This window comes from Haliaeetus leucocephalus, unplaced genomic scaffold (assembly GCF_000737465.1).
Source record: "Haliaeetus leucocephalus isolate CR32 unplaced genomic scaffold, Haliaeetus_leucocephalus-4.0 Scaffold696, whole genome shotgun sequence".
Lineage (NCBI taxonomy): Eukaryota > Metazoa > Chordata > Aves > Accipitriformes > Accipitridae > Haliaeetus > Haliaeetus leucocephalus.
In genome coordinates, this window is record NW_010973132.1 from 1,780,181 (window position 1) to 1,800,035 (window position 19,855).

The following is a 19,855-nucleotide window of genomic DNA, read 5'->3' on the forward strand; positions in this document are numbered from 1 at the left end:
GCTGTCTTAACCACTCCTTGAAAAATAATTTCATCACTCCTGCCAGAAAACGTCAAATCTTATCCTCTTTTTTGCTTGGTATAACTGAATGGTGCACTGAGACACTGTAACGGTAAGCATAAATCAGCTAAGATTGTAAATATAATAGTTAGACTCAACCTTAAGTCACAATTATTCTGTCTTATCTGTACTTCATATGTGTTGGGCCAAGACATCCCAAAAACTGTGCTGCTCACAGCTGGCGTTCACGTCATAGTGAATATGTATTAAAAAAGTGGGGTGTACAAGGTACTTTCAATAATCTGTAGATATTCTAGAACTTTGATACATTGCACTGATGACTGACATCATCAATATGTAAAGTTTGTAGAGAAAGTTAGGATCCTTTGGTTTTAAAGACACGGCTTAAATATATACTGGTTTTGTCTGGGAGGTGCCACACAAGGTGGCTTAGAGAAATTAAATTGCAGATACCTGAAATCCACTTATTCAGAATCTTACCAGGAAAGTCTATACTGACAGCACATGCCAAAAATAATGTTTGAACAGGCAGAGTCTCAAACATGAAGATTACAATCATGCCTTCTACTTGGGTGTGCAATTCAGCCTCAGAGCATCAGAAAGGAACCGCTTTTTGAGCTTTGTGCTTCAACTTTCTTAACTGGTTGGAGTTCCCCAGGCTGAGTCCTATTGTAAAAATACAGATTCAGCACTTTACCACTGTCTAACGTTGCTCTGCAATAGTTTGTTTACTTGGTTTAACTTTTTTCTTATTTATGATACAATTCTTAAAATAAGGGATGAGTGAACAGTCAGCATAGAATTCTGCTTCCTTCTTTATCCTGCTTGCAACACAGTGATGGAGATATTTGCAATGAAATTGCAGACTTGGTTATTTTAATTACATAATAAATATATTCCTCTGTAACAGGACTTCATGGTGGAACTTCTTTTGAGATGGATCCTCCTGTCTCTTTTCATTACCACATGGTAGACATGAGAAGGGTTTTCACACTGTAAGGTTATATTAGAATATGAACTAGAAAATGGTGGTTTTGAGACAGAGAAAAATGAGATGTATTCAATCAGATAGATGAAAATTAAAAGACTTCAATTTACTCCTCATCCCCACACAGCCTTTCAGTGCCTTTCCTTCAGACTTTCTCTTAGTCTGGTCATTTTTAGTCAGTTTCTGAATTACAACAAAGTCATCAGAGTTCCCTGGCTTCTTAGTACGTACCATTTTGCAGCCATCACTTCTGAGGCTTGCTTGCATAGTTTTTTCAAACTGAGCTTCTTAGGGATCATCCAGTCTCTCCCTATATCAAAGGCTCCCAGTTTGGGGGTCTGTTTCTTTCTGCCTGGCCTGGAATCTAGAAGGTGCCCAGCTCCTCTGCATACTCATTTTGAATTTATTTCTCCTTTAAGGTAGGGCACTAGCAGATTGGGTTTAGTCCCGCAGGCTTGTCTAGGTGGCACAAATAGCAATCAAAGTCTGCTAATTTACAACTGGAGTTATCTCATAGACTGGATGTCATCATATGCCAGCTGGTAGCTATGTGAGAGAGTATCCTGTGAAAAACAATGTAAATTTGAAAGAAAGAAGTGATATCTGGGCACTGGATGAGAACTCTGCTGCCCTGTACAAGGAAGGAGAAGGATGTTCAGGAACCAGAATGCAGTTTATGTTGCCTCATGGCTACAGATGAAGTTTGTATGGGTATAAAGACCTTGAACTATTTTGTTTAACTCCACCTTGTTTGGAAGAGAGTGTAGTATACTCAGCCAGTTTCCTGTTGCTTCTAAAGGAGAGCTGGTGTCTAGCACTTAAAGGTAGAAAGCTCCATGCAGACATGACAGGAGAGATTCCCACCTTCTAAAGCAATGCTTCTAAAAAGTGCAGTAAAAATAAGCAAAGTGTAAGACAGTAGTCAGAGAGACACAGAAACATTTTCTTAAGTGGTATTACAGAAAGAATGAATAAGGTGTAGGGCATAAATCAGGCCTGTTTGTGGCTGTTGAATCATTGAAAGGATTCAGTTTCTCAGCCTTAACCTGGAGGGTCAGAAACAGCAACTGGAAGGAAAGACTTAGTAGGACGCAAGCAGAAATGGAGCACCTGAAATAGATCACAGAGGAGGGGAAAACAGGTGAAAACACCAGGTGAAGTGGTGTCCTCATTTAAGAGAAGGGTAAATATCAGTTCCCATGCCATTCTTTTACCCTCCTTACAGCTTAATGAAAAGTTGTTTTGTGGCCAGGCTGTGGTACCTCACTGACCTCTGGCTATCCCTTATACCTGGTTCCTGTTCTAGGTGATATTGGGCCCTTATAGGAAGCACCTCCTTATGAAGTTGCTGCAAGAGCAGATGGTCCAGCCGCTGCTGTGGGAGATGACTTGTGATTTAAACCCAGGATCTCAGTAAGAAACTGTGAGTCATTCAGGTGGTCTGTGAGCTTAAGGTGCTATTGAAAGAAGAGTGCTTTTGCATCCAAAGGCTCTTACGAAATTGTGGTCATATACGTAGTCAGAAGGGCTCATTAATTCTAATTGTACACAGCAGGCACTTCAGAAAGCACCATCTCCTGGGATTGTTACACAGCAACTGACTCGCAGGGTGGCCTTTTTCTTTATTGGTTCTCTTGTGTGACACACTCCTGTGACTTTCGAACTGTCTCAGCTGCCATCCTGCTGTTTTGCCTTCACAGTTATGAGCTTTCTGTCTTGGGCAAATGGCAGAAGCTCCAGGTACTCCAAGTAATTTTTGGATTGCTGTTTTTCTTCATCTGTCTCCTTAAATATCTACAAGTCCCTACGGGCTCTTGACATCCATTTCTAGTAGCACAGCTACTCTAAGTTTTCCATTTTCCATTGAATGAAATGTCAGCATATGACAAGCCATGCTTTGCTGGTGCCATGCTCTGGTTTAACAGTGCTGAATGTGGCCTCTATCATTTTTCATTAGTAGGTGCTTTATTATTTTGACACTGCTTTCTACCGACCTGTTGTACTGGAAATAATGGGGACTTGTAGTGACATGCCTCATACGTACTTCACTGCAAACTGCTAAAACTCATGTTCGTTAAAAGTGTCCTGTTGTCAGACATTACTAACACAGGCACTCTAAAATGCAGCAAGAATAGTTCTGACATGCACAAATGACTCCTTAGATATATTTTCTTCTACACGGCAATGAATTTGATAGTCTGGGACACAAATAAGTTGGTTTTCTCTGAGCCAGCAGTGACAAATCTATGCCTACATTGCTCTAGGGAATAACTTTTTTCCCCCTTACACCATGCACATCTTTATCTCCCCTTCTGGCCTATGCAACAAGCATAACATCAACTTCCTCAAACTTGCTGCTTGTCTGAGCCTGGTGTAAAATGTCATTGGTCCTGCTTTTAGATTTGAAATCCCTAGAAGATTCTGTGCGTGTCGTTTCTAACACTTTTTTTTTTCTGATGTCTGAGGATTTCATATGCATTGAAACAAAGTCACATTTAACAATTAAATTTAACCCTTTGTTACCTACTAGAATTTTAAGGGGTAAAGCCACTCTATTAGCTATTATGCACCATTTGGAGCAAGTAGCGTTATCTGCGCCACTGGCCACAATTACTTTCTGCAGGGGTTTGCCCTAAGCAATGTCTGCAGCAATCAAAGTTCACATTTTGTCTGACACTGGATAGATACTGCTTTTAAAGAGCATGTGTGTGTAACAGATATAAAATCTAGTTCTGGATATTTTTGCTTCATAGCTCTTTTGTCAAGTACTCCAGACACCATGTGTCTAACCATCATCAGATCTTGCTTAGTTTTTATGCAACATTGCAATCATATATTTGGAACCAAAATACTTCTGTAGCCTTTTTGCTTGTGGGAAAGGTTAGGCTGAGAATTGCCAGGTCCCTTAGGCTGTAAAGAGTTTTATGATCAGTTTTAGCTCGCACAGTTCTTCCATGCATGAAGACATGAAGCTTTAGTGGCTATGGAGTAAAGCCAAAGCTTCTTTCTTTCTTTATGTACTCTAACACCCAATTTCTTTTATGGATAAGTGACTGCTCTCCAAGTCTGACTATACAACTTTGAAAAAATTATCAGTATTCTCAGTAGAAGAATCCGAGGACAAGTTAATTTTGTGCTTAGATACCATATCTTTGACTGGGCCATCTTTGGTTAATGCCTTCAGATTTCCAGATGGTTTTGTAACAGTTAAATCCTATGTCTGTTAGACTGTTTTGTAGGGCAGCGTTCAGGATGCTGAGGCAGGTTGACTGAGCACATATTTCTTTACATACTTTGTGTTTCAAATGAGTCTGTATTCCTTCGTCTTAGTGTTGCCAGTCTATATCATCTTGCCACATTCACCTTGCTCTGCTGGATATTATTTCCATCGTAAGGAATTTACATGGTATTTGTTTAGCTTTTGCCCTACAGCTTGTTTTCCATGCAAGGTTTATGAAGTCTCTGACTGCATTTTTCTCATATTTTTCTTAGATCAAAATGTCACAATACAAACTTTTGTACTGCATATGCTGTCAGAAATGTGCTGCATATTTCTATGCAGTGCACAGCCCAGAAGGGAACAGTATCTCCCAGAGAAGGTGTTGAAGCTAGGTAAACATTTGCTTTGCTTTGTGTCCCATGTAGAAATGCATTTGGTATCAATCACCCCTTCAGTGCCGCTTTCTTGTATATGGGGAATTTTTTCCACTGTTTAAAATTTTTGTTGCCTGACTGTAGTGAAAATTCCATCTTTTTTTCTGGCAGTGATTAGACCCCCATTGTGGAGCTCTGCTTGCTGTGTGGGTGAGTGCTTCCACCTCATCTCCCTTCAGTTCTGAGGAATTTTCTTGGTAGCATGGTGGGAACTTGTCTTGCAACCCTGTTCTGAATGTTTTTTGAGATGTTACAGGGTTAGATCGAAGTTCTGTGCTGCCCTCTGTGTAGTGTTTGCAACAGTGGACATTAATGAATGCCCTCAGAAGAACATAAGAATAGGGCAAGCATATCTGCTTCCCTCTCCTGGGCTCCAGTAGGCTGTTCCTGAGTTGTATCATTATTTAAGACCAGTGGGTTTTTTCAATAGCTGGTATCCAGATTCTGGCAGTGCTCTAGCTTGTGCATCAGTGCCCAACTTAAAAGCATGTAATTGTCACAGTTGCTTCCAGACTGACAGTTCAGTTCTCTGCTGATGCAGCATTGTCCATTGCTCCTAATTACTTCTACAGAGATTTCCTCTGAATTAGTGGTGTTGCTGTCATTCTCTTGTTGGGTTTTGTCTCTTGCAGTGCATGCTCTTGTACCACTTGCAAACTGTTGGTGAGTGGCATTTGCTTGCACCTATTGCCATATGCTGAGCATTGTTCTGACTTCCATTGTTTTCACATTCTGCATGTCTTCTTGGTGTTTTCATTGTGAAAGATTTGGTTTTTCCATGTCCTGTCCTTTATCTTTAAAATCTTCGAGTCCATAAAGTATCAATTTTTGTCTGGATTGGGTGATTTCCTTCTCTTGACAGATGTGGATTACCTTGCCTAGGATTAACTGCAGACCGTCCAGTAGACCAAGGTTTACTTTTCTGAGCCAGGACTTAAACCATCGAAACTGGCTAATGAGCCAGTTGTTCAGAGATTAGTCACCTTCCCCTCTGCTTTTACTCTGCTTAAAAGCATCACATGCATCTATTTAATTTTATAGAATGCCTCACATTTCTGTAATGACCCTCAGAATTCATCTGTCTTGGCCAAACTAACTGAAAACCATGGAAAATATGAACAGCTTTAAAACTGAGTATTGTCAGAAACAGTGTTATTTCATCTGTCTCTGCTGCTGCTACCAGTTCCTTGCAGATACAGATTTTTTACATTTCTGTTCATAGGGGGAAGGATTTAGGCAAGTATAGAAATTCCTGAGGTGCCTCTACTTTTTTACCAATTGGTGGAGTAAAAAATTACCTGCTTTGCAGTCCCAGAGCCTCAGCCAAGAAAGTTATTTACGAAGAGATGGAAAGCTGGCAGCCTTTTTTTTTGGGGGGGGGGGGGGGCTTGACACACACTGTTCTTGGTCTATTACTTTGCTTGGGGGACAGTTTATATAAACTTAGTTAATAAGCAACCAATAATGTCTGTCTGTCTTGCTACCATACTTTTGTAATTGATGTGGCCATAGAGGAAAGCCTCAGAATGATGTTTTCTTCCAAATCATCCAGGTTGTGTTCAGAAATATGCTGCTGTAAATCTGTTGAAAATAGCAATATGTTGCTGAACAAAGAGCAAATTCGGAGATCCAAATATACGGTTATGGTACAAAAGCAAATTCTACCCTTGAGCAGTATGTACTTTTCATAGATACCAGTGGAAGATTCAGAGAAGGTTAAGTAAATCCACTAAATTTTTAGTCTAATCTATGAACGATAATTAAAAATGGAATGCAGGCCTCTGCCTTGAAAACACGAGATCCACTAGGCCTATCAGGGTTTTAATTCATGTCAGCTCTAAATTTCTCCAGTGCCTACAGTGTGAATGGTATTTTACTCAAGACTTGGGTACTACCTGTTAAATTCACTGTAGTTTCCAATCTGAATTATTGCAGCCCACAGCCACAACAAATTATGTTAATTTGGACTAAAGCACTCCTAATGCAGACTAAGGGTATCCACATGGAGAATTAATCAGAAAGAATGTATTCTGATTATAAAAAGAACAGCTGTTTTAAAATAAACTCCCTGTGAAGGAAAAAATCCACACGCAAACAAATTGAAGGCAGAGTGAACTAACGTAATTGAAATGCTGGTGGACCAGAAGAAAAAGGAGTTTAACAAGTAAAGTGATTAAAGGGCAAACGCACAAGCTTGCAGGCAGAGTGCCTATGCCTTACTGTGTTGCAGGTCCCTGTTGCATGTCTCGCCAACTGAGGCAGTCTTGCTCAGGAGTTATGTGGTTATAAGTGAAGTTAAGGGAAAGAGAGGCAGGTATGTAGGCTGTGTAAACAGGTCTGATTTCTCTCTCTCAGGGCAGTCAGTGCAAGGACTTCCAGGCCAGGGGAATCTTTGCTATCATCTTAAACAGGAGCTGAGTTTGGTCCAGGCAGCGTGTACGTCTCGTGTATGTCATTGAGGCAGCTGCAAGGGAAGACTCAGGAGGGGGAACAACCCAGCAAGATGCTGAATTCAGCTTTTCCTAGTGATTACTAAGGCCTAAAAAATTTATAGATGGATGTGCTCGTGTCTGAAGCAACCGCCTTACGGATTTGCTGATCGCGCAGGAGCGGAATGCAAAAAAGGAGGAGGAGGGAAGGCAGGGAGGGTGGCTCTAGGACCCATGCGAGCCTTCCTGAGCAGGAGGTGGGAATTCTCTCTCCTCCAAGGCAGCAGGAGCCCGAGCCCAGCCTCAGAGCTCCTGCGGAGCCCGCAGGAAGAGCCGGGCAGCTCCCCTCCCGAGCCGCGCACCCGGCTGGGACCGCCCGCACCCCCCGAGCCATGAACAGGCTCCCGCAGCTGGTGCTGTGGGTCACCGCAGCCGGTAAGTAACTTATCTTTCTGCCCCCATCTTCCTTCGGTGCAAACTCCCTCTTATGAGACTTACTTCGTTGCCCCTTCCCTTTTACCTTTAAAAGCAGTAAAGCGTTATTTTCAAAGCAGTGGGGGGGAAAAGGAGGGGGGAGAAAGTACTGGCATGAAACGTACATACAGTGCGTGACATGTGGGAAGATAAATCTTGATGGTTATTGATTCTAAGTAAATGTTGTTCACTGGAATGAATAGGTGTTCTGTAGTTTCTTTAGAAAGGCTGCTGCTGACCGAGGCTTTTAAGCTGGAAGCAGGCGCTGTCACCGTACGAGGGTTCAGCATGAAATTTATAGCTATACCCCCGGACCATTTCGCTTCTCTGATTACTGGATTACTTTCTCTGTGACTATTTTGGAGAGGTGGGTGAAAGTAATGCTTCAGGAGCAGCGAAGGTTGCTTACAGGAAAAGGTGTAGCTTGGAGAAGATGCTTTGTCTAAGTAGAGAGAGGTGAGGAGGCAGATAAAGGGAGAAGAAGGTATTGGGACTATGAAAGATGGAGTTATGAGCATCCACCCACAGAGTGGTGCACGGGCTGAGTTTTGAAAGGAATCTTTGTGCCACTCTGGCATTGTCAGCTTTGGTTCTGAAACGCAGCAGGAGGAATGAAATAACAGTAAGAGAGAAGGAGGGAGATGTTAGGAGGGAAGCTGCAGTAATAGGAGACAAGTCGGGAAGCAGCAGCAGGCACACAAGCAACGATGGGAGAAGGAGGTAGGAGTGGGACACATTTACTATATGAGCACAGTGGCAAGCAAACTCGTTATGAAAATTAGGAGAGAAAAACCTGCATTAGGACATGCTGAACTTCTCAGAGAGTTGAAGTTACAGTAGTACCCCCAGTGCAGAGACAGAGACACCATCTTGACCCTTAGACAAGGATCAGGAGACACTTCTGTATTTCTCAGTATAACAAATCTTATTACTTCTAGGCAGGGAAGGAGGTAAGGCAAACAGGTTGTTGGGCACTACAGCTTGCTCTTGCTAGCGCAGTGAAATTCTCTGTCCCTGGCTAAATACTGAACCTGTATATATTTTCTTTTATATGAAGACATGCTGGGACATCAGTTTTTAAGCAGGTTTCATTTAGTTCTATTTACAACTGAATGCCAAGACATAGCACAGAGTTTTTGATTTTGGGCTTTTTCTGGCCTGTTATTCCTATTGGGAGGAGGCTGCTTTACTGTCAAAGGGTCCCAGGTTAAGTGTACCCCATGCAAGCAGAGCTGTGTGTCCCCACAGCCTCAGTTCTCATGCATGTGGTCTCATCAAGAGCTGCGAAGTATCATCCCACCGTTTTTTGGTGGAGTGACTTTGAACATGCAAGTAAGGTTGGTGTAAGGAATAGCCATTATCTCCAAGTCTGTGATTTGAAGCATGACTGTATTAGGACAGAGATAAAAAACAAAAAGGTGTGTTTCAGAGAGAGCAAGTAAAGACCTGAATGAAAACAAACATACATTTTACAATCTTTGTCCAATTTTCTGCCAAAAATAATCTTAATCACCTAGGGAGAGACTTGGATGCATGAGCATTTAACTGTGTAGCTGCTGTCACAATCTTCAGATGGGGGTTGCTTGTCTCACTGGGTTATTATGGTCAGCTCTCAGGCTCTGCAGTCAATTATTTTAAAAACCACTTATGTTTCCACTGAGGAAGTTTTCCTGGAGCATATTCTCAGAGTGGCTTTACATTTCCTTCTTTATTTGGAAAGCCCAAGGTCTTGGTGATAAGGGAATTTACAAGTCCACTTTTATCTCTTTTGTTTTACTGGCTGGCATATGCCTTTCTAATGAGCTGTATCCTAAAAGGATAATTTCAGAGTTCCAATCCATTGAAAACTTTTGGCACACCAAAACACTGGAGGAGGTCAGAACTCCTTTTGGTGCAAAAATTAAGACTCTATGAAAAAATTCAGAAAGTTGTATAGAACAACAGCAGGGAAAAAAAAACTCAGAAAGAGAACCCCTGAACCAAGAAAGGACTTGGTGCACAGATGTGCATTGTTCAGTGTCAAAGCAACTTCACAGTCATTTGGAGGCTGAGGTCGCACACTAGCCTCAGGTCTCAGGAGATGGCTGGGAGGAAGGTGAAAAAAGCCACCAGATGAATGTGTGGGAGAATTTTCTTTTTATTTTAAGCACCAGCATTGCTTTGAGTCTTCATATTGGATGTTTTTCCTTTGATTACTTGAGCTTGGTGGAGGGGGCTTGGTGGAGGGGGTAGGTCAGTCCTTTTCTCCTCTATGAAAAAACTGGGTCATGCTTGGCCAGATGTCATGTTCTTGCCTTTGGGTGTGGAGGGCAAACTATCTGCAAAATTACAGCACAACATACATCCCGGGCAAACTTCAAACACCTTTTCAAAAGTGCAGTCATGTTTATGCCATTGCTCAGAGTTTAACTATTGAGTATAACCACAGTTCTTGAGATAATATTAGTACAGGCATTTTATCAAGTCTTTCTTTACAGCCCTTTCCACTACTTGTAGTGGAGCTGTCACAGAATAGGATATCTTATGTTTAATTTCATCCTGAGGAATAGTTACGGTTTTGGGGTTTGTTGAATCCTTTCTAAGGCAGTGAGGCATAGGGAGGTTGACGGCAGGCTTAGGAGTAAGACAGCCAGCCTTTTGTTTGTTTATGGAATGGTATATCAGCATGGCAATGGTGAATGCCCCATTCCTGGATGCTATTTCCTCCTTGCATTTGCCTAACAAACTGTTTTCAGAAGCCCCGAAGGTTTTCTTCCTCTCTCTGGGTTTGTCTGCCTCTCAGAATTGAGCTGGCCTGTTTCATAAAGTAACGTAAGCTGGTTTAAGTTTAATCAGTCCACACATGCATGAAGATGCTCACATAGGAGTACCTAATTTTGTTGTAAGCCAACTTAAAATAAACTCGTGCATCTATCTCACTTAGACAAACCTTTACTGCTTTGTGTATCCCTTTTTTTGTCTAAAGGAGAGCATGCCAAGAGTGGAAGGGATGGGGCCCTACATTCTCTTTTGCCTCTTCATTGAAGAGCTTCTTTCTTATTTCCTTCTTCTTGTGCCTATCTCCGCTCAGTTAAAGTAGTACACAAGTACAATAGTGGTTTCAGTATTTTCACTTAAATAGTTCCAACCAGGACAGCACCAAATGAGCCTTTAAATTTGTCTTAGGAGTTAGGTCCATGGTCCTTTACTGTGCAAATAACAGCATATCTGCAGATACTGTGCCCAGCCTGGATATGCAATTCAAGGCACTATGACTGTCACTGAAAGTCAAACATTAGGTGGATGCCTTGAAATTAAAAAAGACAGTTCTTTTTAAGTCACAGACATTACAAAGTTGAAGACCCTTTGAAACATAGTGGAAAAGGATAGGCTTGATATATGGGTATCCAACAGTAAGGGAGTACATGCAGACAAACACTGGGGATTTGTAAGCTACATCAAGTGGGAGGACTAAGGTGGAGGAGGATGAAACCAGGTAGTGAGCCGTGTGTACTGTTACTTTAGAGCTGAAGACAATGTCGTGTGATCAGCCATAGGAGAAATCCATCTTTCTGTCAGTGTTACATAGTTGCAAAGATTCTAATTAGTCCATAAGATCAAAGTTGGCAAAAAGGATGCCCTGCTCCAGCGATGTTTCAAAAGCATTCCTCTCCCGCCCCCCAGAGTCCTGAACAGATACACAGGAGGGTCCGTGTCTTCAGCCTGCTTGTACGTGTGATGGGGTGCGCACTGGCTGTGCTGGTGTGTTGAAGTGCATCTGTGATGTCTGTGACTAGAGTGGAGAGAAATTTTCATCTTGAATTAATTATGGTGAAGAATGCTGGTGCGGTGACACTAAATTCTTTATAAAGTGGTCTAGGTTTAGAGCTGTTATGCCTGGAGGTTTGTTTTGTGTGTGCACCAGTCAGTTCATATCGAGACACTCAAGTGAGTCTAGCTGTATCAAGTCTAAACTTTTGCTTAGGGAAGTCTTTTATTAGAAAATCTTAAATCTTTATTTAAAAATCTTAAAACATGATTTAGTATCAAACATTTAGTTTTGACATGAAATGTTATAGTTCAACACTCCCTGAAATGTGTTGGTCTTTGCAATTTTATAAAACTTCTGAAAAATTTTCAGGTTGACCTGTGACAGTTTTCTTTTTTAATTTCTTTGGGCTTGCCAGTAACTTGGAAAATCCTGTATTAAAGCTGCCTAGTTATCTTGTAATACCACATACCAATTTGTACCTGGATTTGTGCATGCAGGTGGTTGTCCTCAGGCTGATGTTCATTACTGCACATATACACAGTGGCTGTTACTGTTGTTTGTAGCTTGGTACTGGATCAGATTCCTCAGAAATAAAGGAAACGAAGGTAACCTGAACTTTTTGTAAACCTTTAGGAAAAGCAGAATCACAAAACAGCTGCTGAGAGGAGAGGCAGGTGAGCTCTTTCCAGAAATAAATGGAGAGGAAGGAATCCATGGGGTTCTTAGTTAAGGCAAATTGATGGACCTCTATGGGAATACAGTTACAACAGTGCAACGTCTTGCCCTCTGTATCTGGAGACTTTTATCCAAGACTCTTACGAGTAAGCATGATTTCTGTATTGAATGCTTAAATCAGAGGAGGAAAATAATGACATTAATTATGTTAATTAATTGGATCAGGCTTATAGTCTTTTCCTGTCTCTCAGCATCAGTCCTTCCTCTTACAATTCCTCTTCCTCCCATTCCATTATAATTGCTCCCCTGCTTCTCTCCTCTCCTGGCGTGTAACAAACCCAGTGCTTTGATGTGGCCTGCTATCAGCAGGACAGGGTGTGCACAAAGATGAAACTCGTGGCAGGTAGCTTGGAAAAGTGGTGAGTTGAGGTGTTCGGTAAGAGGTGACTTGCAGCTGGTCTGACAGATGTGCTCTGAGTGAATAGGGAGAACCAAGATCTCTTGTGAGAGTGGTGACAGACACCAGTGGGTTATATGCGCGCAGGAGGAACATGTAGAGCCTTTGGTTCAGATTGTGACTGGTTCAGCATCATCAGGGGTTGGAGAGGCTATGCCTGGGGAATGCCAGGTTCCTGTCTTTTTTTTTGTGCTGAATGTGCAAAAGGGGAGCTCAAGGTGTAGGACCTTTACAACTGAGCAAATGTGGCATCAGGACCTCCCCACATCTCTGCACTGCCTAAAGGACTACAGCTCCCAAGCAAGTGACAGGGTGTCACTGAAGCATTTTGCCTCCCTCAGGTGTGCTGTTTCTAAGAGCTTTCCTCAAGGTGGTGCACCTCTGCGCTGCAGCTTCTTGCAGTGAGTGTGATACCAGCACAACCGGGCCCACGAGGAGTAATGAAAACAGAGAGAAATGACATAAAAGGAAGCAGAGATGACCTTGCAGTTTTCCTCACCTAGAAAAAGCAACTCTGCCATATGCACTGAGGAAATAACTCAGAATTTCAGTAAGGTGCTCATCCACAGGCCGGGTTTTATCTTTTTAGGAGAATTTCAGGTTGGTTTTCTATATGTGCTCCTTAACATAAATCTGGCTGAAAAAACATGAAACTTTACACAATTCTGTACAACCTTGTCTTCCACTTGTTGGTGAAAACTAGTTAAGATTTCTAACCGGCTTTACATTTATTTTAGGCAGTTGGACTACATGATCATTGTAGGTCCCTTCAAGCTGAACTATTCTATTCTGTTCCTTGCAAATGAAAGAAACTCCCTGACAATGGCACTGACTGAGTTTAAAAAAAACAGAAAAGACACCTATTGACACAGCAGGCTCATCAGAGTTAAACATAGTCAAGAACAAGACTGAAATATAGAATTAAAACCTGAAGTCTTTCCAAAAAGCACAGATCTATCCTTGCAACTCAGCTTAACTTTTGCCCTATCTAGTGGGAGAGCCATGTCTGTTAATAAGACATCACAGATTTTCAGCTAATTGGTATCTGAAATCCCATAAGGTTTGGCATATCAGCCAAGAATGATGCATTTATTCATGCATTTCAGTTGCTCACTTAGGTTTTTTTTTCCCAGTCTGTAGCACAGCATGTGTTTGAAGGCATGAACAGCCAAACTTTCTGGGGTTACAGCATCCACACCTCTCCCCTGTGTCTATATTTAGGGAGATACATATTTATATATTAAAAACATAGGATTGATAAAGTAACTGAGTGAGAGCCACACTAGAAAGTGACATGGAGGAATGTGATGGTGTTTTGGTGCACTGACTAAAGTGCAGGAGGTGAGAAGTGTCTGTTTCTTCACTGTCATGGTGAAGAGTTTTTGTGCTGGAGGCAAACAAAACACAAACTGGAACTTTATTCCTGCCTTGAATCGGAACCGACCCAATAATGGCAGTCATACTGGAACTTCAATGAGAAATGAACCCGATAGGTTACTGGATCAGAGTCACAGTTCACTGAAATCTTGCTTCCCACAGCAGAGATGCTGTTGGCATGGGAGCAACCTCAAACTGTGGTGGGCTTCTGAGCAGTTTTGCATCCAGCTTCCACTTCCCCATGGGACCCTCACAAGCGCCTGCTTCCACATACCGATGCAGAGCTGGTTTGAGTGGCTCTGCGGCTGTGACCAAGACCTTCTTCTACATGCTGAGGGTGATCTCCGAGTGCTCAGGCATTCGCCTTTGTAGCTCTGCCTCACAACTTCTGCTCTGCTTTCCTGTTCTTAGGGAGGCAGGAGGAAACTGCAGGGATACACAGAGAGGATGGGAGGTGGCTAGGGCTGGGCAGAGGAGCGGGATGGAGGAAATCTTCTCCAGTGGAGACCATGAGCCCAGCCAGTGTGGTTTGGGATTACCAAAAAAATGGTTAGCAGCTCTCAGCCTGAACCTGAGAAACCTCGGGCAAAGCTGAATTCAAACTGGAACTGAACTGAAAAACTCCTTTGCTTCACTGGATAGTTCATTTGGCAGTTTTGCAGACCCTGGTGTCTTGATTAATATTTTAGACAATGTAAAGGGCATGGATGATTATGCTTACACACTTCTAATATCTTGGATGTCTTGATTTTTTTTCAATTTTCTGTTTCTATTGTTATATTTAACTGCAGTTTTAATTTTCCAAGTATCTGCTATTTATAATATTTTTTTCCTGCTGAGCTCTGAGTGATTAATACATATTTGCTACTTTGACTTCGGCAAATAGAATCATAGAAAAACATGACTGCTTGAAATTTCCTTGGTCTTTAACATGTTTTAGAGTTTGCTTTATGGCATTTTGATGTGTACTGTGCTGGAGTTCAGATCTCTTTACATGAGTAACACTTTTAAAGTATGTAATTCACAACAGGAGCATTTTCTGTGTTTACACTCACTATAGGAGCCCAAATAGTATTTAAAACCTCTGAAAGAAGCTCTCTTTAACCCCATGCAGGCTAACAGTTCAGCCTAGATTTTAATGAGACACTGGACTTTATGAATCTTATAAGCCCTGATAGCACAGTCATTGCAAAATATTTGCTATTACGCATTCTTTCTTTTAACTTCCCGGAAGTCCTGCATGCCTCCTGGCACTTCAGGATCTATCAGGTTCTTAGAAAAGTTTAAACTTTTCCAGAGTTTGACAGATGGTGTTTGTCAGTCTGTTGCAATCCTAAAGAAGAAATTTGAAAGTCAGTAAAATTTGAAAAAAATAACTTTGTGAATTAATTATAAGCAAAATGACGTGAATAAACCAAGCTGGCTTTTATTTAGTTATTTCAAAAGTCCTTGTATTCTGCCTATTCAGGTGGATAGAAAAATGAAAAACTTATGCAGATCTAGCTCTTTTCATCTCATCTAGAGCTGTGCTAGATTGGTCTGATTGGACACAAAGCTTTTAGAGGGGAAGCTAAATCCATTTTCATTTTTTATTTCCTGATAAGTTTTGGACAAGGCATAGCTTTTTTTTTATTTCTTCTCTCCGCATTGTAATTTCCAAGTATTTTTTTCCTTTCTTGTGTGCCTTCCTCCATATATATGCATGAAAATTAATGAAAGGAAAAATATGGATTTTTTTTTTTTCCTGAAGGACAATAATTTTTTTCACTTTTTTTAGGACCTGAAAATATATGGAAGAAAGCTTTGCTTTAAACAAAGCAAAACAAAGTATGTCTTCCATACTTTCCTCAGTGGATGCAGTTATCCAAAACTGTACAATACTCAGGGGTTGCTTGTGATTGTTTGTGATAATATTCTAATTATATATTTAATAAGTTTACCATTTTGCAGAGACTTACGTGGCATGTGACTGTACAGGCTATCAGCTACGGTAAATCTAGCTTATAGTTATTTTTTAATTAAGCTTCAGCAGAATTTACATTCACTGCCGCACCAGGGTACATGCAGAGTAAGCAGATAAGTTATTTCATTACTGATAGAAACTGCTTTGTGGCTGCAAGAAGGAGGACTGACAAGAAGCAACAGCCCAATTAATAATGTTACTGACATTCTTCCACCGAGAATGGTGGGGGGTGCCTTATGTCAAGTAAACGTAGAATTTCAAATGTAGAAGTGCTGATTCTTCCGCTGGATTTCTTAGGGCTCTTGAGACTGAGTGAACATGAAGCAGGTCAACATTAGCTCAGCTTTCCAGCATTCATGCCCACCTCGACCTCTCCTGTCAACCCCCAAGTGGCAGCATGGTCTTATTTTAGCTGTGTCAGTCAGACTGCAGGGATGCTTTGAAATTACCTAGCTTAAAAGCTAGCTTTCTTTTTTGTAAATCATTTTAATGGTCCAGCTACTGTGTGACACTATACAGCTTGTGTAGGTACAATCGAGGACACGGTGATTGCTGAGGAAGGACAAGAAGGGAGTCAGTCTCCCAGTGGGGCTAGAGGAAGGCAGAGCGAGGCTCAGGAAGGAATTCTTTTGGGAAACTCTTAAGCTGTTGGGCTTTTTCTGAATCTCACCCCCGCCCCCGTCATTGAAATAAGTATCTTGTGAAGTTCATCTGTATGGTTAGATACCTGAACTTAGACTATGTGAATACATCCTTATTGAGCTTTTAGTGATGTCTGCTTTCCATTCTCTCACAAGGAAGCAAGTGCTTGATGTCAGCCTTGTCAGCTAGATGTCAGTGAGCTGACGACCTCCATATGAATTTGTACCACTGTGAAAATACCTACAATCCTGTTGTACTAAATAGAAAAACATTGTTGTTAGCTATCTAGTTCTGTCTATGACAATTTCTTATTTTTGGACCTTGTTAGTTTTTGGCATCTAGTTATCAAAACTTTAAACAGTTTTAGGGGACACAAAATTCAGACTAGTAGTTTGAATCCTATCATTGATGCTACAGTACTGAGGAATAAGAGATGCAACATGTTGTTGTGTGGCCTTCAAGTGTCCCCTTAGCTCTTCAGATGAAATAGTCTGTTTTCAGCTTTGACCCATACCATGTACAGACTGTTGTTAGAGAAGCTGCTCTGAAACAATTAAAGATAGGACTGAATATGTTCTGAAGGTGGAGAGCTAGGGTTTACATTTATCATCTAAAAGGGAGAGAGTAAAATAGTTTTGGGCCCAGGCTTAATTTTTATATACAAAATGTTTTATACTAGCATGCACAGAAGTGCTCCCATGAGTTTTCAAGAAAAGGTTAGCTACATTTAAGAATATTCTTAAGCATGTCCTTTTATTCTTGGTGACCCAAACACACAATGGAGCAAGAAACAAAGCTGGCAAGAAGTGACAGCTGAAAGTACCCTGCTTAGTCTTTCTGAGCTTGGCAAAGGGTGTGTGTATAGCAAGCACCGTTCTTCTGGTATCTAAACTCTCCAAGCTCAGGTTTCGCTTCACAAGATAGGGTTAAAAATCATCAAATTAAAACAAACATATTTATGAGCCATCTGGTTTCTGAGTCTTTCCAGTTTGTGTTTGCTATCCTGGGTAACTATTAAGCAATTTTTGTTGCTGTAATTTTGATGTCATTACATAGCTCCAGAAACTACATGTTTAAGAAAAACACTGTAGAGAACTGAATTCAGAATAGAATTATAAGTACTGGCAGCACTGGAGACATTTGTCATTCTTTCAATTGTCCTAATGTACTACTAAAAGTAAATGTACAGAATAAATCCATTTTTCCTTTTAATGTGACTTTAAGTTAAGCAAAGTGAACTGGAAGGTTGTATTACCTAGCTCTTTTACAATATGCTAAGGGGAGTCAGATTTCCTAGGGTTGGTTTCTAGTTCTGCCACAAGCCTTCTGTATGATTTGGGGAAGGCTACTTAGTCTTGGTGCCTTAATCCTTGTCCTATTTTACTTATTTTATCTCCCACATTCAGATGTGGTGAGACATAAACCAGTATGTTCTAGTTCCTTGAAACAGATCCAGTGCACAGAAATTGGGGGGCGTGGGGGGTGCTTTTTTAAATGAAATGTAATTAAGGAGAATCTATAACTCAATTTCAGTAGAAATTTAAATGTGTTGCTTTGAAAAAATAAAAAAGTTTATTCTTTCACATTGAATGTTGGGTTACTGATAAGAGCTTTCTGACAGCATTGGCTTTTCCATTGGTGGAGGAAACAAAAGTGTTCTCCTTAAAGGTGTGCATTTGTATTGCTTTTCCATAATGTATCCTTATCTGCTCCTGAGAAGGCACAGCACTGATGAATAGATGTAAAATTCCCTCTTGTTTCTCTGGTGTCATGATTGATATTCTTCATGCCAGCTCGATCATTTGTGACACTGAGTCAATTTTCAGAGTATAGTTTCATCTCAGGAAGAGAGGAGAGAATATAGCTATAATTGCTGGTGTTGGGTTTCTAGGTGCAACCAAATGCTGGTGCTGTTTGAAAGTAACACGTTTTGTGAATGCTAACTAAAGTACAGTAATCAGCTTCTCTTTCTCCATCTCCCTCATCTTTTTCACAGAGCTGTGTGCTGAAAATTATCAGTTTTTCTGAGTCAAATTTGTTTTTATGGGTCTTGGAACCTTTCTGACTATTTTGCCTGCAGTGCAAGGCTATTCCCGATCTCCTGCACCTCATCAGCCCTACTGCCACATCTTGCTTTTCATCCTATGGCTTGGTGTCTCTTACACACACTGGGTAGGAGCACCTGGCAGGTTGAGCTCAGTGAAGGATGCGCTGGTGTCTTTAGGTCTTGTAAGAAGTACACAGCTTGTTTCTCTGCTTCTGTTACTCACACCTGGCATGAGCTATAAAAGAATGCAAAGCAATCACTTGGCGTCTCTATGCCTTTAGTTGCAAAGCCCAGATTCTCAGATGCGTAAAGAGGAAGAAATAAGTGTATGTTAAGAATAAAGTATACATTATTCAGGGTGAGTGTGCTGTGGAGGCGAGCATTGCTTGCAGCAGCAGAGAACGCTAGCCATGATGCAAGGAAGACATTTGAAATCTTGGCTGCCAAACTGTTGAATACCCTGCTGAAATTTGTGCCCAGTTTCACATTCCACCTTCTTAGCCTCCTCTGAGTGTTTGTTTGACTGCTTTCCTCTTCTGGAGTCCAGCTGGCACTGAGAGGCTCAGCTGTTAGGAAGCCCATTTGGGAGGCTCAGCTGGCACTGGCAGACTCCACACGCTGCTGGAGCACTTGCAGGCAAAGCTGTGGTCCCTATCTTGGAAGCTGGCAACAATTTCTAGTTGAGGCTGTGAGGAAGGTGTTTGACTCTTGCCTAGAGCTGACAGCACCGTGCTGGGGAGATGATAGTAGGGGTAGGTGTTTGTTCACCTTCAGTGGCACAGTAGCAGCATCTCTTCTTCAGAGACACAGGCCTGGGCACTGCACTGTGCCTTGGCGTGTTGATGTGGAGGTATAGCAGTGGACACGACTGCCTTCAAAGCTAAGTGCAGGCCTCCCTGTGCCCAACACGCTGCAACCTGCTCCCTCTCAGGGCCTGATCAATGAAGCCTGCCTTACTAGTGTCCTGGGGACTGAACTGGCTTTCCATCATGCCTCAGGGCAACTTTAAAACCTAGTCTTGCTCTGAGTAGAAGACAGTAAAGTAGGAATTCAGTGTCCCAACAGCAACTACCCGCTACCCAGCCCTTCCAAAATATAGAAGGATACAGTAACAGATTCTAGTGTGGATACTTCAGATGTGGGTATGGCACTATGGCAGGTTACAGGGCTCTCTTTTTCTTAACGTAAGATAAAATTACTTCTTGTCAAAGCCATTGCTAGGTGCAGGGCAATGCAAATAGAACCATAGAATTCTAGAATCATTTAGGTTGGAAAAGGCCTTTGAGATCATCGAGTCCAACCATTGGTTAACCTAACACTGCTAAGTCCACCACTAAACCATGTCCCTAATCACCATGTCTACACGTCTTTTAAATA

At 41.5% G+C, this 19,855-nt stretch overlaps 1 protein-coding gene across 1 annotated transcript in view; it reads left to right on the plus strand.

The window, feature by feature from the left end:
- Window positions 1-7,484: 7,484 nt before the first annotated feature.
- LTK (leukocyte receptor tyrosine kinase) overlaps window positions 7,485-19,855 on the plus strand; it is a 98,927-nt gene continuing 86,556 nt past the window's right edge. The window contains exon 1 of the mRNA XM_010580203.1: window positions 7,485-7,527. Coding sequence (XP_010578505.1) covers window positions 7,485-7,527 — 43 coding nt within the window. The remainder of the gene's footprint in view (window positions 7,528-19,855) is intronic.